Genomic DNA, 26657 nt, shown 5'->3' with positions numbered 1-26657 from the left:
GAATAAAGGGGTATAAACTGTCAAATGTATGATAGTTGAGTTTTGGGTTAAGGAAACCTAATGGGCTTAAGGGGGAACGAAATTATGATGGGTATCCATCATATTTTCGTCCAAGGCCTTATTCCAGAAGGTTCCTTGGGCTGCTTGGTGGCTAAGCTGTCCATTAGGGTTTAGACTGAAACCCTAGTAGCCTGTAAGTATAAATATGACCCCTAGGGCATTGAAATCGGCTACCACATGATTCTAAGAGATCCCTAGGCCGATTTCTAGCTTCTCTCACCTCTCTCATATTGCTTTCTTTCTTGTGGGGTTTGTGAACCATTAGAGGAGTTGCATTTGTGACTCTAAGCTCAAGAGAAGAAGATCTAAGCCAACATTTGAAGAGGTAAACACCTAGATCTGATTCTATATGTTAGTTTTTGTTATTTGTATGCAAGATTAGGGTTTGTAAGTCTTGGAATCAAAGCATGTTCAATAGAGAAACCTAGATCCAAGCATTAGGGTGTGTATGAGCACATAGGAATGTTTCTTATGCATAAAACCCATCAGATATTTCATAATGGTCATTAAATTGGTGGTTATTTAAGAAATATGTGAACCATTGGGTAAAGTAAAGTAACAACAACAGAAAAAACAAACAAATATATCATTAAGAGACATAAAACAATAGAAGTAGACAATTTTTTTTTTCAAATAAGTAACAAATCTATGATGAAAGTTCTATACAATAAAAACTCAAAAGGAAAATTATCATTCCCCTTATCCCCAAATAGCCCAATTAGCTTCACTTCCAACCCTAGGCATTGCTTGTGTGGTCTTTGAATACACATCAACTTTAAATGTAGCACCACACATCACTCCTTCACTATCAACCCTCGATATTGCCTTCATTTTGTTCTTTGGATGCTCAAAGCTCATTAATCCCCCTTCTGTATGATACATACACCCTATACAACACACAAAAATCCACAAATATCAATCTACATACCATATCAAATCATAACGAAAAGACAAAATTACCTTTCTTCAAGTAAATCGAAAGTTTTGGAACCCTTACCGGTTGGGAAGGGAGCAAATGACATGGAGCAGCTAGACTTTATGACCATCAAGTTGTCAAAAATTACAATGGAGCCATCAGCCGCTATGCCCCAGAAAAGCTTCACTCCTCCATCAGCACCCTATAGATCATATCATCACCACAAATTTTACCATATCAACTTAAAAGGTCAAAAATGCCCACCAAATTATTGTAATATTACTAAATGACAAAATTTGTGATTTGGTGTAGTAGTAGCATAATATGAGAGAACACTTACAAGTGAGATAAAGACTGTTTTAGCCTTAAGATCATAGAGTATAAATCCGAAACTACCCTCAAGCTCCTTGAGGACTGAGTGGGCCGGGTATGGGCCGCGATCACGAAGGGTCTTGTAAGCTTGGATCACAAACATGGGCTCATTGGCCAACTTTGTTAGCCCATATTGCTTGTTAAGGGTGCATAAGTTGTCTAGACCTCCCAAAAATATGCAATAAATGTCATCCATGCTACTAAACAACCTACAAATACATTTCACCAAAGTTTCAAACCAAAACTTAAAGGAAAAAAAATATTTTAGGGTATAATGTAATAAATAACGAGTTAATGTTTCAGTTTTTGACCAATTACATTAATATATATTATCTAAAGATTAAAAAAAAATACCTTTGTTGAGAGGAAGAGTCGAAGGCGAAAGAAGCATCATTGCCAAAAGAAAATGAGAAAGCATTGGGATTAGAATTCAAGAATTGGTTCAAAGGATGATGATTTTGATGATGATCGTGTGATGGGCTACTGAGTTCTTTTGGTGCATTAACCAAATGTTTCTTGAAAATAGCCAACATTTTAAAGGATCGACACAAAATATATGAAGATTTTCTTATGAAATGAAAGGGATTGTATTGTGGATGTTTAAGAGTTTGTATGTATGATGACTATTTATAGTCGATAGCATTTGGCGGGGAAAGGGACGTGGCAACATTATCCAAAACAAAAGAATGGATAAGATAAGTGACATGACATATGATCCACTCAGTTGTTGTAAGGAAATATAAGACGCTTTTTTATTGGTATAATTTTTTAGGATTTGTTGATTCTATATTTTATATAAATATTTATATAACAACTTTTAGTTTTTTTTAGCAATTTTATAGAATGCATTTTTATTATTTTATGCGAAAATCTGTATAAAATTATAAATTGTTGTATGGAGTGGTTACAAATGAATTGATGAAAACACATCATGTTTTTTTCAAAAGCATGTCGATTTTGCTACATTAAAATAATATATACTTTATAAGAATTGCTATGACTGATTATATACAATACAATAATGATGATTAAAACATTTCATGTTTTTTTGAAGAGCAAGTTGATTTTGCTATATTAAAATAAGACAAAATTACAAAAAATGGTCGCTTTAGTTGATCATTTGGCTTACTTTGTATGTGGAAATGGTCTTTGGACTTAACTCCAGTTAAAATGTTGTTGTTAACCCCAACATGTGCCTCCCACGTCGGGGTATATTTGTTTTTTCATCTTTTAGGGACTATTTTTGCAGATGGAATGTCATCGCCTAATTTATTATTTTAACCCTCATTTACGATCCCAAAAACATTTCAACTCCTCACCTTCCTCACTCTTCTGCACCATTAGAACCTACCAAAAACCCTTATATCTTATCCAAAAACCCTGATCCAGGCAACAAAGAAAAGATGATTTCATATGTTTGAAGTCGAAATGGTGTATGTAATATGGCAGGTCATACCAAAAAATAAAGCTTTAGACCATCACCATATGGTAAGTTGCTCTGTTTTCTTTAACTTTCCTTTTAAATCATTTTCCATTTGATTTTCAGACTAAAAAAAAATACAAACTTTTGACTTAGATATCATGTATTGTTTATTGTAGTAGGTGTACCCACATGGTTTAGCATTATGCTACATCACGGTGAGAACTTTACTAAGTTACCTGATATAAAGTACATTGGAGATAAAGTGCATTATGTTCATTATGTGGACATAGATGAGATCTCTGTACATGAACTTGATGCCATAATGCTTGACCTAGGTTACCTAGACCCACAAACGAATGAAGTTGACGTCTCAGACTCCCCGGTTACATAATACCATTTTAAGACACCCAATGGTGACTTTCAATTGGTCTTAGAGCTTTAGGGAATGATTAGGATGTTATCAATCTATCTAAATACATTCCACATAACTAGCTGATTGAGGTGTACACAAAGCATGGGGAGATAAATTTACCGACTTACTTCATGTCTTCAAATGTAAAGGGTAAAGTTGTGATTGGGGAATTACATGAAAATGATGATCATGAGGTTGAAGTTCATATGGAATCTCCATTAAGAAATATGAACCATGTTAATGATGAGCCTATTGGTGAGTACATGTCTTTGATACTTTTTAGGAGTAAAATTGATGCTTTATCACCAGAGTATAGAAGGGGTAGAGTTGGGAACTCCAAAACAGGTGAAGGTTCTTGTAGCAAGAGGCTTAATTTAGATGATATTGATAAATTAAAGGAAAAAACTTCTAATTAGGATGCCCCAACATGTGCTATTGATAATGAGGGTGTTCAAGGATGCTACAAGCTAAGTACTTCAAATATTGATAATGTTGAGGATGAGATGAATGGTGTTTAGGATAATGAGCATATTGAAGGATGCTACAACACCGCCTGCTAATGATGATGAACACTTTAATGAGTTGTTTGATAACCTTATGGACAATTTAATTGGAAGTAAAGAGGATGATTAAGAGTTTGAAAATGATGATGCAGAGTATGAAGATGATGAGGTTCCAGAGAAAGCGAAACACTATGAAGATGAAGATGACGAGGACTATATAATAGATACAGAAAACAATATCCAAGATGTGGATGTGGACATGACAAACTTCATTCTTAATGTTGACAGTGATATGGAATGAGGTATGAATGATGTTCATGCTGGTGATGAACCTGAAGACATGGAAGTCATAAACAATGAGGAGTTTGATTCTTTGGATGAAGGATCAGACCAAGACAGAGAAAGAAGAGCTCTTATCAAAAATTTGGGAAAAGAAAAAAGGTGCAGCCTTGGGCAAGTACACAAGTTATCTTTCACTGTTGGTCAGAAATTTAAAAGTAAAAAAGAATTGAAGGAGCAAATTGATGTACATGCACTTGAAACAAGAATGAATCTCTTCTTTTCAAAAAACGACAATGTAAGGGTCAAATAATAGTGTAGAGGAGTTGTCCCTGTCAACAATAAAGGCTAAGTTAGTAGTCAAGCTACCTTTTCCAAAGGCAAGGGAAAATAAGTAACCGCAACAAGTTAAATGTGGTTGGTTTATACACGCTTCTAGGTCAAACCCTGATTTTGACTGGTTTATAAGGACCTTAAATCATACTCACACATGGTTACAAACAAGGAAACTTAAGGCTTGCACTATTGCATTAATTTCCACATAATCATAGATCTAGTGAGGAAAATCTAAAAATTCTTTTCAGAGTTATACATGATCACTTTCAAAAGACATACCAGGTGGGTGTTTTGATGGATAAGGTGTTTAAGGCTAAAGATTTGGAAAGAAAACATGTAACTAGTGACTACACAAAATAGTATGAACTATTAAGGGAATATACTCTTAAACTTCATGCTACCAACTCGGACACCATAATGAATATAGATGTATATTCTGAGGCTAACCTTGCTTCCCCCACTAGGCAATTTAAAAGGATTTATATTTTCTTGAGTCCACTCAAGAAAGGTTTCAAGGCATGCCTTAAGGACTTATTAGGTTTGGATGGTGCCTTAATGAAAGGAACATTCCCTGGTTAGGTTATTTTAGGTTTAGATTCTATTAGAGACAAGATATCATAATATCCTGTATACTTTTATAATATATTGTTTTATTCCTATTATATAGGATCTGATTGTAATCTCATGTATATATACTCATATCAATAATATGAATCGATTAAGGTGTTTTACACAAAACCTTATATGGTATCAGCCTAGGGTTCGACTCCTTCATCTCTTCTTCGTCTCTCTCATGGCACCAGGCTCTTCATCTTCTGATTCAACCCTTCCCCTCTCAACGATCCTTCATATGATCACTGTTAAACTATCACCCACTAATTGCATTATTTGGCGTAATCAAATCCTACCGCTTCTTGCATATCAGAAGCTAAAAACCCACATCGGTGGCACAGAAGTTACACCACCCTCCACCACCATTCGCGAGTATTAGCACTCCTAATCCCGCCTATGCTGCATGGCCTGAAGTTGATCAAAAGGCATTTCTCATCCTCCAATCTTCTCTCTCAAAAACTGCCATGGCCGAGACCTTGAATCTCGCCACAACTCGTGATGTTTGGCTCAACCTTGAGCGTGCTTATCTCCAGGATTCTCAAGAACGAAAACAAACCCTTCAAGATACTCTTCGACAATTAAAAAAGGGTACCTCATCTGTTTCTGAATTTAGCTTAAAATTTCATTCTATATGTGATCAGCTCTCTACAATCGGTCATCCGGTTGATAATTTAGACAAGACTTACTGGTTTCTATGTGGTCTTGGGTCTTCTTTTGAGACGTTTTCTACCACACAATGGGCAATCACACCAAAGCCATCTTTTCTTAGTCTTGTTTCGCAAACAGAAGGCCACAAACTCTTTCTCATTTCCATTCAAGAATCTAATGCACCTCCAACAGCTTTTAATGCAAATTGACAACAATCTACAGGTTCCACAGCTACACGAGGAGGCTCAAATGGTAATCGAGGCCATGGCCGCAACTTCTCCGGTGGTCATGGTCGAAGTGGTATACGACCTCCCCACTATCAATTATGCCGAAACAATGGTCATTATGCGAACTCTTGTCCAGATCTCGCATCTTTTACCCGACCAGGTTACAACCCTCAAGCAAATCTCTCTCAAGCCTTTCAAAATCAATGCCATGTTACCACCAATACTCCCGATTGGTATGTGGATACCGGTGTTACTACCCATTTGACGCCATCCACCTCCAATCTTGACTCATCTTCTTCTTACGCAGGCAGTGATCAAGTTCTCTTTGGTAATGGTAATGTCTCTCCTATTTCTCATATTGGTTCATTATCTTTGTCAAGAGATCTTAAATTATCGGATGTTCTGGTTGTTCCCAACATTACCAAAAGTCTTCTATCTATTAGTAAGTTAACCATGGATTCTTCGGTGGACGTTTTAATTTCTAACACCTTTTTTTGCCATTCAGAACCGCGTCACCAAGGAAATAATAGCAAAGGATAAATGTGAGAATGGGCTGTACGTACTCAAACATGGTCACAAAGTTTTTCTTGCTGATTTAAGATCTTCAAAATTACGAGCTTCATATGAACTTTAGCACTCTAGATTAGGCCATGCTGCTTTTGATACTATCTCAATTTTAAATAAATTAGGGCATTTATCTGTTTCCTCGTTGTTACCTAAACCTGGGATTTGTTCATCTTGTCAACTTTCTAAGAGCAAGCATTTGTCTTTTGATGTTAATGTTAAAAGATCTTTACTTGTGCTTGATTTAGTTCATTGTGATTTATGGGGTCCTACACCGGTTTCTTCTACTGATGGTTATAGATATTATTGTATTTTTATTGATGACTTCTCCAGATTCTCATGGTTCTACCCATTAAAACAAAAATCTGATTTGTTTGAGGTATTTCAAGCTTTTCTTGCTTTTGTTCAGACACAATTTTCGTGCAAGATAAAATTTTTTCAAAGTGATGGCAGCACTGAATTTCTTAACAATCGTGTACACACTTTGCTCATGATGAATGGAACACATCATCAAATCTCTTGTCCTCATACTCTGCAACAAAATGGTCGTGCCGAACGCAAGCACCGTCATGTCACTAAAATCAGTGTTGCTATGTTAGTCAATGCTAGTGATCCTGCTTAATTTTGGGTCGATGCCTTTAGTGCAACAGTTTTTATAATCAATCGTCTTCCTACTAAGCTATTGGATAACAGTTCTCCATATCATCTATTATTTAAAAAGGTACCCGATTATGCTTCTCTTCGGCCTTTCGGTTGTCGAGTGTTTCCATATTTGCGTGACTATGCACTGCATAAACTTTCTCCTCGCAACACACCATGTATCTTCATTGGTTATGCCTTACAATACAAGGGTTATAGATTCTTGGATCCTACCATTAATCGCATATACACTACTCGTCATGCAGTTTTTGATGAAACTAATTTTCCATTCAGTGGCACTCCATCATCTACTGATCAAAACTCATTGGTGCTTTCACAATTTGAAGATGTGTCTCCTCTACACACGCCATCAGTGCTCTTATCGCCCCCTGATCACACGCCTGCTCCATCTCATACGCAATCATCATTTTGTCCCCTATGTTCGGGTTCTCACTCCTCTGCCGATTCACAGCCAGTACCCGAACCACAACCTATACACGATCCTATCATCGATGACCAGTAGCCTATGGATGATCCTTCGTAACCCATCCACAATCAACCACCTGCTCCGCCTCAATTGGCACCACCTCCATCGGTGTCGTGTCAACATCCTATGCTCACTCGTGGCCGAAATGGGATTTTTAAACCTTGACATATTCTAAATCTCTCATGTGTTCAGCACACTCCTTTAATTATGGCTCTCTTTGTGTCTAAGGAACCACGTGGTTTTAAATCGGCTGCCAAAAATCCCCAATGGTTATCTGCCATGGAAGTAGATATGACTGCTTTACGATCTAATAACACATGGGATTTAGTCCCACGTCCTTCTCAAGCTAATGTAGTTGGCTCAAAATGGGTGTATCACACTAAATATCATTCTGATGCCTCCATACAACACCTTAAGGCTCATCTTGTTGCCCAAGGTTTCACTCAACTTCCCGGTATTGATTACACGTACACTTTCAGTCCTGTCGTGAAGGCTGCCACAATTTGTATTGTTCTATCCTTAGCCATCATGCATAATTGGCCTCTTCATCAGTTAGATGTCAACAATGCATTCTTAAATGGTGTTCTTGATGACAAAGTTTTTATGGAGCAACCTCCGGGCTTTGCTGATTCTCGGTTTCCAAATCACGTGTGTCGTCTCAAGAAGGCACTTTATGGGTTAAAACAGGCTCCACGTGCGTCGTTTCAACGCTTGAGCACTTTTTTAGTCACTCTTGGGTTTACTTGCAGTCATACGGATACTTCTCTGTTTATTTTTAAACAAAACTCCCAAGTCTTGTATTTTCTAGTTTATGTTGATGACATCATTCTTACTGGTAATGATTCCTCTCTTATTCGTCACTTCATTGCTAAACTGCATACGGAATTTGCAATTAAAGATCTTAGGCAACTGAGTTATTTTTTAGGTCTTGAAGTTTCTTACATGGAAGATGACTAAGGCTTGTTTCTTACTTAAGAAAAATATGCTCGTAACATACTTGATCGTGCTAAAAAGTTTGATGCTAAACCTGTTTCCACTCCATTATCCACCAATGATTACCTTGTGTCTCACGGATCTCCATATTCTGATCCCACTTTGTATCGTTCACTTGTTGGAGCTTTACAGTACTTAACCATCACTCGCCCGAATCTATTTTATGCTGTCAACCAAGTGAGTCAATTTCTGCATGCTCCTACTATCGCTCACTACCAAGCTATCAAAAAGGATCCTTCGTTATGTTAAAGGCACTCTTAATTATGGGCTTCATTTTACTACTCCACCGGCATCCTCGTTGATTGGGTACTCTGATGCTGATTGGGCTAGGTGTATTGAGACACGTCATTGTAGTTATGGTTATTCTATTTTTCTTGGTGCAATCTAGTTTCATGGAATGCAAAGAAACAACCCACTGTCTCCTGCTCAAGCATTGAATCTGAATATCGAGCTACGGCTAACACCGCTGCTGAAATTATTTGGATTACTCATTTGTTGCGCCAATTACATGCTCTTCCTCCAGACCGGCCAACTTTGCTCTATGACAATCGTAGTGCCCTATTCCTCAGTCAAAATCTGATTTCACATAAACCTACCAAAAATATTGACACTAACTATCACTTTGTTCGTGAGTTGGTTTCTTCTGGAAAATTACATACTCGATTTGTCCCAACTTCCTTGTAGCTTGCAGACATCTTTACTAAAAGTATTCCGCGTCCGCTTTTTGAAGAGTTTCATATCAAGCTTTAGGTCACTCCACCACTGCTTCGCTTGAGGGGGGAGGGGGAGGTATTAGAGATAAGATATCATAATATCTTGTATACTTTTATAATATATTGTTATATTCCTATTATATAGGATCTGATTGTAATCTCATGTATATATACTCATATCAATAATATGAATAGATTAAGGTGTTTTACACAAAACCTTATAGATTCAAATAATGGAATTTACCCCTTAGCCTATGCAATTGTTGAGACTGAAAACACAGCTAGTTGGAAGTGGTTTTTATAACACCTTGGGGATGAATTGGAGCTCGGAACAAACTAAAATTATACTTTCATAAGTGACAGGAAAAGGTAAGGCATTGATAATGCCATATATATATATATATATATATATATATATATATATATATATATAAGGCAATAATTTAATACATTTTTATTAATATTTTGGTTAAATGTAAAGATATATGATACTTATGAGATTAAATTAATTTTTACAGCTAAAAGGAACGCTCTTGAAGCATAAGGACCAAAATTGTCAAGACTTGGAACTTTGGAGGATGGAATCTTAAAGAAGAAAATTCCAGAAAAAACCCAAATCACGACGTGGAGTGAGTATTCTAGAAGATAAGTATGCAGAAAGTTAGCACTACTAGAATAGAAAGCGGATCTGAATCTAGCACTCTCGATATGATTATCAGGCTCAAAGGAGTGGGCGTCGTTAGGAAGGTCGTCATGGGTTGCTAAGGGCGCTAAACACCGCCCGATATCTTCTGCCAAAGGGGTCGCCAGCCAAGTCTCGCCAGCAGCTTAATGAGAAGAGAGAGAGAGAGAGAGAGTGAGAGAGAGAGAGGAATAAAGATGTTCAGGCCTTCATAGTGGTAACTTCCATCCCTAAATCGACTTATGTTCTTCTATTTTTTTACTTCTCGATTTATTATGTTAATCCATTGTGCATCTCTATTGTTTTTGTTTTTGTTCATATTTCAATGAATTATCACCTCCTATACTCCATTTTTGTGATTTATGTGTTTGATTTCTGCAATTTACCTTTGTCTTTCCATGGTGTTTAGATGAACACCAAGTGTTCGATGAAATTCCCCAGATATCATTAAGTCTTTAGCACCTATTACATATGTTTTATGAAGTGAGAAATGCTTCATTTGATAATATTCACATGTATTTTTATGTTTTTAATAATTTGTGCTCTGTGCCACTATATGACTACATGTGTGATTTAACTATATGCATTCAATTGTCGGTGTTGCTGCACTCAATGGTAAGATATTCTTGAAATTTTAATCCATTGTTACATTTTTTCATGTTAATTTAATGGTTGATGGCCAAAGATGTTTTTATTTTGTCAAATTTAGGGCACATCTGGTTTGTGTTTAACCAATGGATGGAATTTAGTTCCATTGCAATCATTTAAAAGACCAAAATACCCCTTTGTATGTATAACGATTAACCAAAAATCTTAAATTAACTATTTTTTGTGCAAATGATTTTTCAGTCAAAGGCAAATTCGCAAAGAAAAGTTGCAGCTAAGGCACACCACTAAAAGGAGTTGTAGTGATTTTGTGTTTTGAATAATTCTTGATGATGAATTAGTGTGGCCATTGGCCATGTTATATTTTATCTTTTGCTTGTAACTCTTTGATTTTCAACCATGAGAAATGGTAATACGTTTTCTTAGTTTTTTTTTTCAACCATGAGAATGTATGTTTATTCAAGTATGTTAATTTAACTTGTTCTAAATGGATCCATGACATTGTGAATTTTAGAAATTTTTTATTTTTTTACACGGTAATTTGATATATAAATTGTTTATACATTGATCCCTAAAAATTTGTTCAATACTAGTTCTCGAGATGTATTTTATTATTGAATCCCCAATATTTTTTATTGAATTTAACTAATAGTTTATAATAATTAATTTTAGATATGAAGAAGCAGAAACATTTGGAAGGAAGGGCTAATGTACAAAAGGCTGCTTTCAGTATGATCTAGAATTCAATGAGCTACAGGTTTGTTATTCTTCAAACTTTGCTTGGTTGAAAATGGTGATCTGTTCTGTTATATATATATATATATATATATATATATATATATATATGTTGCTTATTTGTTAGAAATTTTCTAACAGGGGCAACTGTGTCATTTAACAGAGCTGATGTATTGAGAGAAAACATAGAAGCAGTGTTTGCAGCTTGTGATGCAGCTCATGGAAGATGGGCAAAACTTCTTGGTGTTCGTGCTCTTTTGCATCCAAGACTAAGGCTTCAAGACTTTTTACAAATATATAACGTGTCACAATAATTTGTAACTGCAACAAAGAAGGTAAACAACAATTTGTTTGATTAATAATATTATTATTGTTGTTATAGATGACAAAACTGAAAGCAATGCTTGATCAAGAAACATGGGTTGAAGTAGACGTGCCTAATGAATTCCAGGGAATTATGGATTCCCTTTCTAGAACAATTGTTCACTATTTCTAAATTCCAATTACTTTGTATGTTTCAGTGGTCTCCTGACAAATCATCCATCTTTGGAAGCTCAGCAGAAGATGGTGTCTTGAACATTTGGGATCACAATAAGGTGTTTCAACTCAACCAAAAACCACTTTTACTTTTATTCCATTTTACCATATTCTTTTCTTGCAACAAATTGTTTTTTTTTAATAAAAGGTTTGTTTGTTTGTCTACAGGTTGGTGAACGTTCTGGTCCAGCCTCAAAGTTTACACCTGGCTTATTGTTCAGACACTCTGGACATAGGTATATATATTTAATTTTAATTAATGGTTTTCCTTTTTACAGAAATAAAAAAATAGATAAAAATTGAAACAAGATTATATTGTGCTATGATTGAAGGGATAAGGTGGTTGATTTCCACTGGAACTCGCATGATCCATGGACAATTGTCAGTGTGTCGGATGATGGTGAAAGCACAGGTGGCGGTGGAGCTCTACATGTATGTATATATATATCACTTATTTATTATTATTTTAGTTTTTATTAAAATGTTATTTATATTGATTAGTTGAAATGTTTGTTTTGTTTGAATGATGATGTGTGTAGATATCGAGGATGATTGATTTGATTCATAGACCACAAGAAGAGGTGATTAACGAGCTGGAGTAGTTAATCACATCATCCTTGTTTTTTATGTTGAAGTTATTTCCAAATTTGGGATTTGGAAATTTGATTTGAGTCTATTCAACTTGTGAAGTTTTCTTTAATTTATTTTCTTTTTAAAATTAGTTGCAATGGAGTTTAGATTTCGAATCAATGTTTCATCTGTTTGATAAAAAAATGTTTCTCTAGCTTTCAAGGAATAGATCTGGTACAAGCACTTAAATAATTAGAGAAAAATATGACTACATCCACTAATCCATAGTTTTTTTCAATTTTTATATGAATGCAATTGGCATGAGACATTTCTTGCGGTTAAGTTTTTTTCATTGCTAACCAATAATTGTGACGTTGAAACCTTATGCTAGTTTCATTTCAAGTGATATAAATTCTGTGAGAAGAAGTTCTTGAGCTAATGGGAGACCAAAGAGTCAACATCCAGAAAGCATATTTATATCTTGCTCTGACCGATTAAATTATTGCTAACACATATTAATTAACTACTGTACGCATATCAAATAATTCTTGAATTGTTGGTTTTTGATTATATGCAGTCAGGTTCTTTTATCTTTTATCCCCCGCTTTAGTAGCCATCTTTGGAAAGCCCTTGTTCTCAAAACAAAACAGGTGATTCTTACAATTGTCAAACTGAATTTTATCTATGGTTCTGGTTGCATAATTATTGTATTCATCATTTTAACTGAGATCTTATTTTACTTTGTCAGGATATGGACATCCAAGATAGAGAACTAGTAAATGACTGGCTCATGATCATAGTTTACAAAGAACGTGGTTTTGGCTGAAAAACATATTACCATGTGGTATGCATCTTCCTTGAAACTTCATGATCTTAGGCCTCTGTGTTTGTTTATTTAAGGTGTTAGCATAAATGGGAAAGCATACTTTTGAATGTCACATTGTTGCCTTCACTTATAATTTGCATAATGTCGATTGTGCTTTAGAATATTATTAATTTATTTTTATTTCTCCTTAGTAACTGTGGGCATAGCACCACCTGTTTTTGTGTTTCTTTTATTGTGAGGGCAATCCTTAACTGTACCAGTGGTTCCGATTATTTTGGTCTCTTAATGGGGTATTTAACCCTTGGCTGGGAATTAAATAGTTAAGCAGATTTTTGTGATGCTTATCTGAACTTGAAGAGTTTTTTCACCTCTTGAACGTGAGAATAGAGTTTCTACCTGATCCTTTATTAGGGATACTTTTGACTGGTGCAGGGAAACTCTAATGTTACTATGGATTGTCTTAATTGCCTTAGTTTCGACTGATGCAGAGTGTTTGACCAACACTGATGCTAATGCCTAATGCCTAATGCTATACTGCTTTGTCTTTCTTTGTTGGTAAGACATTTGTATGCTAAACCAGATGCTAATGCCTAATGCCTAATGCTATCACTTGTGGTTTAATTCAGATTCTGGGACAAAAAGAGTCATAGCTGGGCTGTTAATGTTCCTGTTTGTTTTCATTTATGCAGGTAACAATCTTGTAGAAAGGACTTATGAATCACATGTTAATGGTAACAAGTTTAACACTCGAGTCCATACGATTAGATGTTAATGGTAACAAGTTTAACACATGTGTCTTTGTTATACATACAAATTAAATGCAATGGATTGTATTTTTTATATATGGTATTTTATTTAATATTATGCAATGGATTGTATTTTTTGTATATGGTATTTTATTTCTATTATGAGAGATTAAATGCAAATTTAATTTATAAATTAATAAATATATAAATATATTTTTAAAAAAAAAAAAATTAAAATTACGATACGCAAAAATGTGTGTCGTCTTCATTTATGACATGACCTTTCTTGACGGAGGCTTCCTTGATACGCATTGCGTGTCATAAACACGTGCGTCGTAAAGTTACGACACGCAAATGCGTGTCGTCTTCCTTTATGACAGGGCCTTCCTTGATACGCAGTTCGTGTCATAACCGCGCGTCGTAAATGCGCGTCATAAATGCGCGTCGTAAATGCGCGTCGTAAATGCGCGTCGTCTATAGACGACGCGCAAAAGCACGTCGTCTCTCTTTATGACAGGGCCTTCCTTGACACGCATTTGCGCGTCGTCTGAGCGTTTTACGACGCGCAATGAGCGTCGTAAAAGGCCTTTTTCTAGTAGTGTAGAATCCTTACCGGATAAGGATTTATACCCAAGTCATGACGTGAAATCCTTGTTTACGTCGTGAAGCAGAAAGTTTCCAAAAATATAGATACTCCTTCACTTTTACGATTTGAGGAGGTTGGCTGAGACATATTCTGGAGAGATAACCGAGATTGAAGGTCAAAAAAAGGCGAAAAACATCTATTTGAAGGAGAATTGCTTGAAGATCGAGAGATTGAAGAATATATTCATTATATTGGTTTGGTACACTTTGATCATGTCAACTTATATTGAGATTTTGTTTGTGTTTTCAGCCATGAGTAGCTGAATTTAGCTACTTCCGTTTAGCTAGATGAAACTTTAACTCTATGGTTTAGTTTATCAAATTATGGATTTTAATAGTTGCTTTTGAGCTTGTGTTTGATTTTGAATACCTAACATGCTAATATTGGATACTTTGATTGCTTGAATTCAGGTTCTGTGTAGCTTAGTAGGTATTAAATTACATGAACTTGTTACCTAGTAGTTTAGTGACCATTACATTACTAGATCTATGATCGACCAAATCTTAGATAAATGATAAAAGTAACTAATTTAGCTGTTCTGGAGAACATAAATTATGACCGTAATTGTGCTTATTTAGATAAATCATACATAACTTATCTATATCCAATAATTGATTCTGTGTTTTGCTTATGTATGACCATACAAGGTAGTTCATGAATTAGTGAAAACATTAGTAACTTTGGACTTGAATTGCTAATAATATGATATTTGATAACCAACTTTAATAATCCATAGTTAGTAGTTAACCATAGAGGAGAAGTGGATTTGAACTAAACAAAAGCGTTTTTAGAATATTGATTGAAATTATTAGTTAATTGTTTAAGTTTGTCTCAACTTGTAAAATCAGATAAAGAATGTTTTAACTTTTGATGTTTTAGGTTAATTTATAGTAATTAAATTAGTTAATTAAATCCGTTCCCTGTGTTCGATACCCAACTTACTTTACTATACTATAAACAGACTAGGTACACTGCCTATAGGTGCATTAGTAGATAAGTAGTTAGATTATAAATTTAAAGCTGGATAAGGTGATATTTTTTGCACACATCAAGTTTTTGGCGCCGTTGCCGGGAAACGAATATTTTAGTTCTTTAATTTAATTGCTTTAGGTTAATCGATCCTTTTTGTGGGTTAAAACCTGCAAAAAGTTAATTTTTAGCATTAGATTTTTTTTAACTGAAGTCACGACGTGAGCTCAACTCGTTTGTGTTTTATTTCGTTTTTAGCTTCTGTTAGTTTATTTACTTCAACACGAGGTGGTATCATTACCACGTCATGGTGAATGATCAGTAGGACTTTTTAATTACTATTTGTTCGTTTTTACATTTTTTTTTGTTTTTATTGCAGTAGTTTATGACCCGTGGATCCAATACACCTTTGATATCACCACTTGAAGATCCAGAGTCAGCTTTTCATAAAAAGACAGACAAGAACATATGAGAAACAAACACATCAAAGAAATCACCATTCAAGGAACTAAAATGGGTTTTTATTAAGAAGAACGGAAAAGACGTAGGAGAATCAAGCAACCCCCCCAAAGAACGAAGGCACTATAAAAGGCATTGAGAACATTCCGAATAAGAAGGAAATTGGCTATGAAACAGATCAAAGTAGCAAAACCAAAAGCGAGCAAGTAAACAACATGGCGGACATTGACGACATTTCGATGGAAACATACAAGAAAAGAATACGAGAGGACACCGATCCAGGTTTAGTACAACCCGCAATTCCCGCTACGGCAACATTCGAGCTTAAAGGACATATTTTGTCTGCACTTAAGGTTGTTCCATTCTCCTGGAAAGATCATGAGGATGCTTATAAACACATTGATGAAGTAAATGACATTTTTGATTACTTCAACATCCAAATGTTCCACGAATGATGGTGTTATTGAGAATACTTCTAATCACTTTCAAAGGAGCCACCAAGGATTGGTTAAAGGCACTTCCACCCGTTGCAATTACCACATGCGCACAAGTGCGTGAACAATTCTTAGAGCAATTTTGCCCACCATCAAAAGTGTCCAAACTTAAGAAGGCAATAGCTAACTTTGAGCAACATCAGGGGGAGTCACTTTAAGAAGCATGGGAGCACTACAAGGGATTACTTTGAAATTTCCCCCAAATGATCTTAATGTACAACAAGAAGTATAAATCTTCTACGATGGGGTAAATGTGATGACAAGGCAACTACTTGATTCTCAAGGAACTTTAATGAAGAAAAATCCCGTTGAAATTAAATAGTTAATTGAAGAGTCTTCTAAGCATTCACATAAGTATCATAATCCTCGAAATGATGGAGCAAAAGAAATTGGGAGTGGCACTTCAGAAGACATGGCGGCTGTTTTGGTTATGTGGAATAATATGGATTGAAGAATGATAACGATGGATCAATCCATACATGAAATACGTATGGGTTGTGAAAAATGCAATGGTCCACATTTAACAAAAGATTTACATTTGGACGAAAGTGGGAATAAGAAAGCTCAAGTATGATACTCAAGTGGAGATCGTTACGATGAAGATTGGAGGAAGCCAAAGAAAGAATGGTTGCCATATGGTGAATACAAAAAGCAAAAAAGACGAGAAATATAGGGAAACATACCGAGGCTTTTACCAAATAGAGCAACCACAACCTGAAAAGAAAGCTGATCAATGCTTACTAGATTTATGGAGGCTTCGGAAAAATGTCATGATGAAACCGATACAACAATAAAAGACCAACAAGCTCTAATGAGAGATCAACAAGCTTTACTTAGAAATCGTCAAGCATTGATCCAAAATATTGAAGCTCAAATTGGTCAATTAACTACATTGGTTAACAAATGATTATCTCCAAAAATTCTCGATAAGAAACCACCACCGCATGTCATGGCCATCGATACTGAAGAAGACACTATTTCTGAGTTCCTAGAAGCCCTAGAAGAAGAGCCAAAGCAATGCGAACCACAACCAAAGAAGTTAAAGATTGAGAACATAATTGTTGCTAAATCATCGATTTCACGACGTGTAGATTCGATCTCCACGACGTGGCCTAGGTCTAAATAGAAAAATATTGTTGATGTTTAAGCTTATCAACCAACGGTACCATTCCCATCTCCAACAAAAGTTCACCCACTAGAGCAAGATCATATGACGTTTATGAAGCAAGTTAAGGGTATTCTTATTAATACTCCTTTTATTGAAACCTTGTCACAAGTGCCCGAATATGCAAAGTTCTTGCAAGACTTACTCTATACTCGCCAACAACTAGAGAAGACTTCCAGGTTTGTCCTTAGTGAGAAGAGTTCCATGGTGATTATGGAAGGGATACCAAGGAAGATGGGAGATCCTGGACACCTTACACTTCCATGTGAATTCGGAAATAATATGAAGACATTTGCCTTAGCCGATTCTGGAGCAAGCATAAATTTGATGCTCTATGCATTCTATCAGAAGCTCAACCTTCCAGATTTGAAGGCAACTCGAATGACAATTCACATGACAAATCGTTTAGTGCATCATCCTTGAGTCATAGTTGAGGAAATTTTGGTAAAAATTGGAAAATTTATTTTTCCAATTGACTTTGTGGTGCTAGATATGACAGAGGATAAACATGTACCAATTATCCTTGGACGTCCTTTTCTCAATACCGCACGAGCCTTGGTCGTTATATGCGAATCTAAACTCATATTGCAAGTAGGAGATGAAGAAATGAATTTTGGGGTAGTGGAAGGATTCAAGAATGATTATGCTCAAAATGAAGTATTCAATATAGATGAAGAAAACGAGCTTGAAGAGTTGGAGAAATTGATGGACGAGGAAATTCAAGCAATTAAAGAAGCTAAGCGTATGAAGCCTAAAGCGTCGATTCAAATGGTTTTTGAAGTATTAGCTTACAAAACTACATGTTCTTTTGTTAGTGAGGAAAGTGAAGAAAATTCGGTTTCAAGTGATAAAGAAGAAGAAGTTAATCAAGACTTGAAACAATCAACTTTGAACAAGGTGGATTTAGAATCTAAGGGCCTGATGGGTTTTGAGCATAACAAACAATCCCAAGGTGTGCATGCAACCCTAAATCTTGGATCTATATTTTCTCTAATTGAACGTACAAGTATTGAAAACAAAAGGAAAAACCCTAGGATGCATCTAGTATTTTCAAAATTCACAACAAGAAGTAGTAAACTAACCTTTGAATGTTATGTAGTAATAACAAATAATTCCTTGTTGTTGTAGAAGCTTGAGAACTAGTGTCACAAGTGTAACACCTCTAATGACTCACAAACACAATTCACAAGAGGATGATATATGAGAGAGGAGGAGGAAGCTTCAAATTTAGTTTCGTCTTCTTAGGGTTGTAGTGGCCGAAATCAAGAGGGGTTGTACCTCCTTATATAGCTGAGGTAGCTTAGAGCCAAAACTAGGGTTTGTTGGAGGAAACCCTAATTCCTTAGCTGAAGGCCTAGGAAATCCATGGACTCCCCATCCAAGGACTTGGAGGAAAGTTCTAGGGCCTCCCTATAGGTTTTTGTCCAACCCTTCTAGGGTGGTCCAAGAGACCAAATCCACAATTATCAATAAATTGCTAAATAGCCCATGCACTTTTAATTAATTCCTTTAATCCCAAAATTAATTCCAAATTAATTTCTGATTAAATATTAATTAAATAATATGATTTTTAATTCATATATTATTTCCATAATATATTAATAAATCACATATTTCAATTTATTAATAAAATAATAAATTCAACCTCTCTCTCAATAGGTCATCCTGTCTAGTTGCTAGTATGAAGGCAACCCAAAAGGACTATGCTATTATCAATTCAAGTACATACCAATTATAGTTATGGACTTAAACACCTAATTCAACAGGAGCTACAAAGAGAACAAAAGAAACATGAACTTAATGTGAGAGATAAATGGGCAAAACGAAAGCTTGAAGAAGGCAATGATAAATTGAAAAAGGAAAACTCTAAGAATGCCCACTTAAGGAGAGTGCAAGCATACAAGAAAAGACGGAGGAAACAAAAGGTAAATTGGTGATTAAAACTTGAAATGATTCAATGTGAGGCGGCATGGATTCCGGCTCATGAATTCAACAAAAAGAAGCGCTTATCGGGAGGCAAACCGAGCCCGGTTTACGTTTTTCTTTTCATATTTTCATATTTTTAATTTTTTAATTTCTATTTGAGTTTTAGGGATAAATAACCATCAAAGTCATTTTAATTTTTCGAAAACACAAAAAATCAAGTGTGGGGTTGAAATAATTAGAGTGTTGGAATTTTATAGAAAAAATAAATTTTTAGTCAAAAAACCTTAACACCACGACGTGGAATAAACCTCACATCGTGGTTACGTAAATTTTTCCTGATGTTTTTTCAAACATTTTAAAACTCACGACATGAGGTTTCACCTTCATGACATGGTTTAAAAATTACCCATGGGGGGGGGGCAGTTAAACTTATATGACTTTAGCTTTTGAATATCACTTTCAAACACCCACTCTCACACAAACATAGTAGCAACCCCACACTTTGATTTTGTGTTGGATTTCTTCAACTTTTTCTTGATTCCGTGCTTAATCTCCTATTTTGGTAAGATCTCCCTTCTTTAATTGTATTAATTTCTTAGAATTTTAGGCATTTAGATTTAGGGTTTGTGTTGAAGCCTAATTGTCAAAATTAGTTCAATCTTATGCGATTTAGATGCTGCATGTGTAATGAAAAGCCTTAGAATAGTAGATTACACAAACCCCAAACATGAAATTAGGTTCAATTTGACCAGAGAATGGCTAATTGTAATTCACATCCCGAATCGACTTCACGATGTGGTCTTCGTGACCACGAGTGAAAACTAGGCAGATAGTTTTCCGTTTTCTGCTTAAATGCTTATTTGTTTGGAGGTTTTGTTGGTTTTTCTAGCTGATCATGTCTTCAAAGATCATGTACCATGTATCCATCCACTTTATCGATTTCCTCAAAATGTTTCACAAACAATGCTCGACAATTATTCAAACAAGCTTGGATGGTTGTACAATCGGGAGTTTGCATTAGCACCGTTGGTCGATTGGTCATTGTTATGTGGGGTTGGTATGGTCACAAAAGTGGAAAGATATTGGACAAAATTATTTATTGGAGACGGTTTCAATTTCCATTGTAATGGGTGACACATTTTTTTTTCTATTCAAGAGCCCATTTATAGAGAATTATCTGTTGAATTCTTTGCCACTGTCAATTTTGAAGAACTGACGACCGACCCGACATACAACTGGGCCCTTGCATTCTATTTAGGAGGGGTTTATCATGAGTGCAACCTACATGAATTTGCTTGGAGAATAGGGTTATATATCGAAGAAGAAACACAATCACCCCATTTTATATTATTTATACAAGGGTGTGTTTGGCATTTTAGGATAGGAGTTATTGACGTACAGTTTTGGAGATCCATCTCCAACCACGAGTATAATTCACAAGATGCTAGTGAAGGTCAAATTCGGTCACCTTTCCACAATATTTTACACCGTTTGATCACTTTCACTATTAACCACAAAAATCATGGTGATAAGGTTCCTTCACAAAATTTGTTCTACCTTTGGAGCATCATTAAACCCGAAGGTTTTTTTTTTTTTTTTTTTTTTTTTTTTTTTTTTTTGTGATTTACCATACATGCTTGCAAGATTTCTAGGGACGAAGGCGGTCAATTCTCGACCTGGTAGTCCCAGTACAGGTGGAAATTTGGTCACTCGACTCGCCCGATCTTATGGTATTTTGAGTCCTAATTTTACTAGGAACCTTACACGATTTAAAAAATCAGAATTGATGACTACATTCTTGAGTCTTATGCGAGTTGTGGTGAATACTGGTGCATGATATGTCATACCCCCAGAAGATGATGAGTGACCAATTGTTCAACAAGGGGCACAACCAAGGAAAAGAGGAAGGAGAAATGTAAGGGGGCGTGGCGAGAGAGGTCAACCGGTGCAACAAAATGTACCCATAGGAGGAGGACATTTTCATGATGAGGCGATGGCTGAGTATTTTGATCGGATGAGTTTAAGTATGAATTGGATAGGTAGAATAGTGGAAAACATGATTCAACATTTTAACATTAAACAACCACCTAATTTAGGAAACCAAGACCCTATTTGCCCTTCGTGGAGCGAATACTGGTCGCGACAAGATGATGGTGCAGGACCAAGCAGAGCCAGAACAAGTGGCGTGAGAGAGGACGAAGATGATTATTGATCCTTTTTATTCATGTTTTATTTTCTTTGTTATATTTAGTGTGTTATAGTTTTTTTTTATTTGGTTTGTTTAACACTTGTAACCAAACTATGTGATGGATGTTTTTCTTCTTTCCACAATTCGTTTGCTTTATTGCAGATTTGGTAGGCTATCATGAGAGAAAATAGAGATAAAAGCATATAAGAAAAGCTGTAAGCATTAGGGGAAAAAGTCGATGCCCATAATTTTTCAATAAGTGTGGAGTCAATTTCATGAGAGCAAAGAGATTAGAGGAAGAGGGAGTTCATAAATATTGAGTTTTGAGCAGATTCCTAGTCCATTAAGAAGGCCAAATTAATATCACTTGCATGGAAGAAGTCTTGCAAAAATTGTTTTCTGGAACACCTAGATTTCACGACGTGGCCTTTATTCTCACGCCGTGATTTATGGCCACCGTGATTCATATTTCCATTTATATCGACAACACGATGTGAACTCATTCACCACGCTGTGAGCAATGAAAGAATGGCATTTTATTTTCCTCTTCCAAATTTACAATGTGGCCATACTTTGAAGATCCTATGCACCACACTTGTTGAAGATGCAAGTTTCTGATTCAGATTTTTCCAGCACAATTATGTATTTCAGAAGATCCAAGTTCCAATCACCTACACAAGGTGCTCAAGTTTTCCACACACGTTCTGAAATTGATATCGCCGCTACTACCCCAGGGGAGTTTGTTCCTTTTTTCTCTATTTTATTGATTTTAAATTATTTTATGCATACAATGAGGGCATTGTATGTAATAAGTGTGGGGTAGGGGGTCGAAAAAAATAAATTTCTAGATAATTAAAAAAAAATTAATTAAAAATAGATTTGAAATAATAATCTACAAATTGAATCTAGTGATAATTTTAAAACTTAAGTTGCTAGTATTATGTGGGATGATCCAATGCAAGCTCAAATGTTGAATTGAGCTAACATATGTTATAGTATATTTGTAGCTTCCCAAGTTTTAGTGAAAAGCCATGAGGTATGAAAGATAATCTGGTAGTTTATATGACATAATAAGTTTAGATAGTCCTTCGAGTAACATACTCATCCCTACAACGGTTCGACTCAGAAAAAAGCTGCACAATAGGGTTAAGTCCATCACTCTGAGATTATTCAACCCTTTGTCACATGTGACTTGCCATATTCACTTAGTGTCTAACTCCTATCACCTATGAGTTCCACAAAGCACAAAGCAACCATCATTCGGGAAGCAGCACTCCAAACCACCAAATAATTACGAACATCCAATCCCACATACTAAAACTCATACTAGGATCTCCTACTCCTGCTACTGATTGCCTTACACATCCAAATCATACCTAAACCAATATCCCATGCTTCCTAGGCTACCATACATCACATATTAGGGCAACCTATCACTGGCTAATTAGAAATAGCAAGCAAGTCTACAAGCTCATATAATAGGCATACAAAGACATATTTCCTAGCATTCTATCATGCAAAAAATGAGCTGCTCCTTAGCCCTAACTAGTAGGCGATTCACCGATTTTGGGAGAACTTACTTGAGCTCGATCGATTGCATGCCCACACCCTTTCTTCTTTTAGAAAAATCTTTTTCTGAAAATATAATTCTTTTTGAAAGAAAAACTTTACCAATTCCTCAGTTTGAGTTCAGATACACTTGAGAGTGTGCCCGAATCCCTCAAACCAAGGATCTGATACCAACTTTTAACGTCCCCTTAAATAATGACATAAAATTTTCATTTTTAAATTGATAAATCTGTAACCCATATCATTGTTACAAAACCAAGGCAATCAAAATGTATCTAAACATCACCCAATCAGAGTAAATCACAGAATGTGGAAACATGTGGTGTGTGCTCTGCAATCATCACGAGCTCTGCCATTTGAAAACTGAAATACCTGAAACATAAATTAAAAACCATAAGCACAAAGCTTAGTGAGTTCCTCAAGATATCACATACTACACATACATAAATCAAATACTGGGCCCCCACCCTCCATTGGGCCCCACCTAGTCTCGAGTCCCGCTCGGCCTCGGGCCCCGCCCGACATCGAACACAAATCTATAAATCACCATGCCCCGCCTGGCATTGGGCCCCGCTCGAGACACACATAATAACATAACCATATAATCATATAAACATTTAACCTTACTAACACATGGAATAATCACAAAGACTATAGCATACCATACAGTCATCGAGCCCTGCCCGATAAGCATACAAACACATACTGATGACCTATCATAAAATATACTCATCAGGCCCCACCTGGCATCAGGCCTTGCTCAGTAAGCATACCATCATATAACACATGTAAGAGTCGAACAAACTGTTGGATTTGGTGTCTAATCCCATAACTATAATTGGTATGTACTTGACCCGAGAGTAGCATGGTCCATTTGGGTTGCCTTCACCAATGCAATTTGATAGGATGGACTTTTGAGAAGAGGTTATTTATGATTTTTTAATATATTATAAGTTCTAATATATTAATATGAAATCATGTTATTTAATTAGTATTGAAAGAGAATTAATTTAGTGATCAAAAGAGACTAATGAAATATACGGGGATTGATTAAATACATCAATGATTCTTATAGTGTGGGCCAATGGTCCATGGTAATTTAGGATGGGCTAAACCAACATGGATAGTCCATGGATGTTTAACCCATGGAGCCTAAGTAATATGAAGGGTCATGTGAATTAGGGTTTGCATGGATGTAACCCTAGACTTTTCCACACTATAAAAGGAACCAACAGCCACCAAAATCGGCCCCCATGCATTCTAAGAATAGTGATAACCGATTTTATGTGCTAAGTAGCATCTCTCTCAAGTCCTCCTTTGTTCATGGTGTTTGTGAACCATTTGAGGCATCACATTTGAGGTGCTAAGTTCTTAAAGGCCAAAACTACAAGCTACAACAAAGAGGTAATTCTATAACTCAATTTCTATATGATTGATGTCAATTGTATGCTAGTTGTAGGCTTCATGCTTTGGAAACAATATTGCATTTATATTTAGAGAAAACATAAATCCAAAGCATTTAGGGTTGTATGTGCACCATAGGATGTTGTAGTATAAAAAACCAAACACAAACATCTAACATCCTAACATATAAACCATGGGCTGGTATTGGTGCCTTCGACCTGTTAAACCCAGTGAGGAGACTTACCTTGCACTGCCGAAACACACAGATGATCCCTGACTGCTGGCTGACAGGTTCCCAGAACTGTCAATATCAAAACAGCACTAAATCAATATTTGGGTCCCAATCAATATCCATAATCCATACTCAGAGTAAAAAGACCAATTTATTCCTCACCTAGTTTGGACCAAGACTTATGTAACACCGTGAAAATTTACAACCAATTTAAACTTTTCAAAAACAACCCATATTCATTAAGTTATTACAAAAAGCTTTTCAATTCTTTTATTATCAGAGTATCCCAGAACATCAACATAAAACTGAGGAGTGGTACGATTACGCCTTCTCCTTGCCACGGTCTCCTGAAGTACCTGAAACAATACACTGAAACTGTAAGCCCGAAAGCTTAGTGAGTTACCCCTAAAATACCAACCAAAATACCATACACATAACATATCATACCATAAAAAGAACAACCATGCATGTCGAGTCTACAGTGTGACTGGTCCGCCTGCGCCAGGCCTTCAGTCCACCCGGTCCACTCTCTCTCCGAGTCTACCGTATGACTGGTCCGCCCGCACCAGGCCTTCAGTCCACCTGGTCCACTCTCTGAGTCTACAATATGACTGGTCCGCCCGCACCGGGCCTTCAGTCTGTCTAGTCCACTCTCCGAGCCTCAGCACGTCTGGTCCGCCCTCTTGGGGCCTTCAGCCTATCCGGACCGCTCGCTGGGCCTTCGGTCTAACCGGTCCACCCTGGGTATGTTGGCCTACAGCACAAAGCAGAACCCGCCTCAACCCAAACGCAGTCCAACAACCATGTGCACATAAACATATAATCATATAACATCTCACAACTAATCAACCGATCCAGCATATCACATAACATAGCAACATCCTAACCAGGATACCGACCTAACCGGTCACTAGCATAGCATCTTCCTATATACTAGGATACCGACCTTAACCAGGTCTCTAACATATACCATCCTAACTACCAGGATGCAGACATAGCAAAGCAATAACATAACAAACAACTACCCGAATTCCCATCCGATAAAGGGCCGGCCTTGGTGCCTTAGACCTTGTCGATATAGTGAGGATAACTCACCTGCAACTTCCGACTTGAAGAAATAAGACCACGCTGCTCCGACCACCAGCACGAACTCCACCACTGATCATTACCAAATAACCAAAACCAATAAACACCAATAATTACCAAAATACCCTTGGAAGTCAAACTGGTCAACCCTTGGTCCTAGTCAAAGTCCTCAGTCAAAGTCAACCTTCCTGGTTGACGCTACTCGTCGAGTCAACCTGTTGACTCGTCGAGCTCCTATGTTCAGAACCTCCCATGCCACGAATCAACTCGCCGAGTCCAACAAGCTCTGAGTCCCTTCCTGCTCAACTCACCGAGTCATCCATCGACTCACCGATTCACAACTCAACCAGAAAAGGTTAGGACTTCACAACCAGACTCGCCGAGTCCAAGCATAGACTCGCCGAGTCCAAGGCAATCTTCAACAGACTTGTTGAGTTGTTCTTCCAACTCGCCCAGTCCAGACATGACATCTTCATCTAGACGATTTCAGGCCATTCCATTGCTTCCAATACATTGATCTGGACTCCTAGGGCCAGATTCACATGTAAAGTTTCCAACTTTACGTGCATGCAAGGCTCAACAAGCTCCAACAGGCTAAAAATGAAGGTTTAAGGAAAGGACACTCTCAATGAC

The 26657-nt window shown here is 36.4% G+C and overlaps 2 protein-coding genes and 1 long non-coding RNA gene across 3 annotated transcripts; 2 read left to right on the top strand and 1 right to left on the bottom strand.

The window, feature by feature from the left end:
• Window positions 1–627: 627 nt before the first annotated feature.
• On the bottom strand, window positions 628–1938 carry LOC145072629 (stem-specific protein TSJT1-like). Its single transcript, XM_079019091.1, has 4 exons — window positions 1703–1938; window positions 1317–1557; window positions 1058–1178; window positions 628–947 (listed from the first exon to the last, which is right to left on the bottom strand). Exons 1-4 carry the CDS (start codon window positions 1879–1881, stop codon window positions 760–762), a joined length of 729 nt encoding a protein of 242 aa, XP_078875217.1. The 5' UTR covers window positions 1882–1938; the 3' UTR covers window positions 628–759.
• A 9787-nt stretch (window positions 1939–11725) lies between these two features.
• LOC145072623 (uncharacterized) lies at window positions 11726–12174 on the top strand. Its single transcript, XR_013691079.1, has 3 exons — window positions 11726–11803; window positions 11913–11980; window positions 12077–12174. It is a non-coding gene; the product is annotated as an uncharacterized LOC145072623 (long non-coding RNA).
• Window positions 12175–17664: 5490 nt separating this feature from the next.
• Window positions 17665–18042, top strand: LOC145066335 (uncharacterized). The gene has a single exon (XM_079013568.1). The coding sequence runs from the start codon at window positions 17665–17667 to the stop codon at window positions 18040–18042; it is 378 nt and encodes a 125-aa protein (XP_078869694.1).
• Window positions 18043–26657: the final 8615 nt, after the last annotated feature.

The sequence above is a fragment of the Lactuca serriola genome, chromosome 1, assembly GCF_051521515.1.
Source record: "Lactuca serriola cultivar US96UC23 chromosome 1, Lser_US96UC23_V15, whole genome shotgun sequence".
Classification (NCBI taxonomy): Eukaryota; Viridiplantae; Streptophyta; class Magnoliopsida; order Asterales; family Asteraceae; genus Lactuca; species Lactuca serriola.
This window is presented reverse-complemented; position numbering and strand designations above follow the sequence as displayed.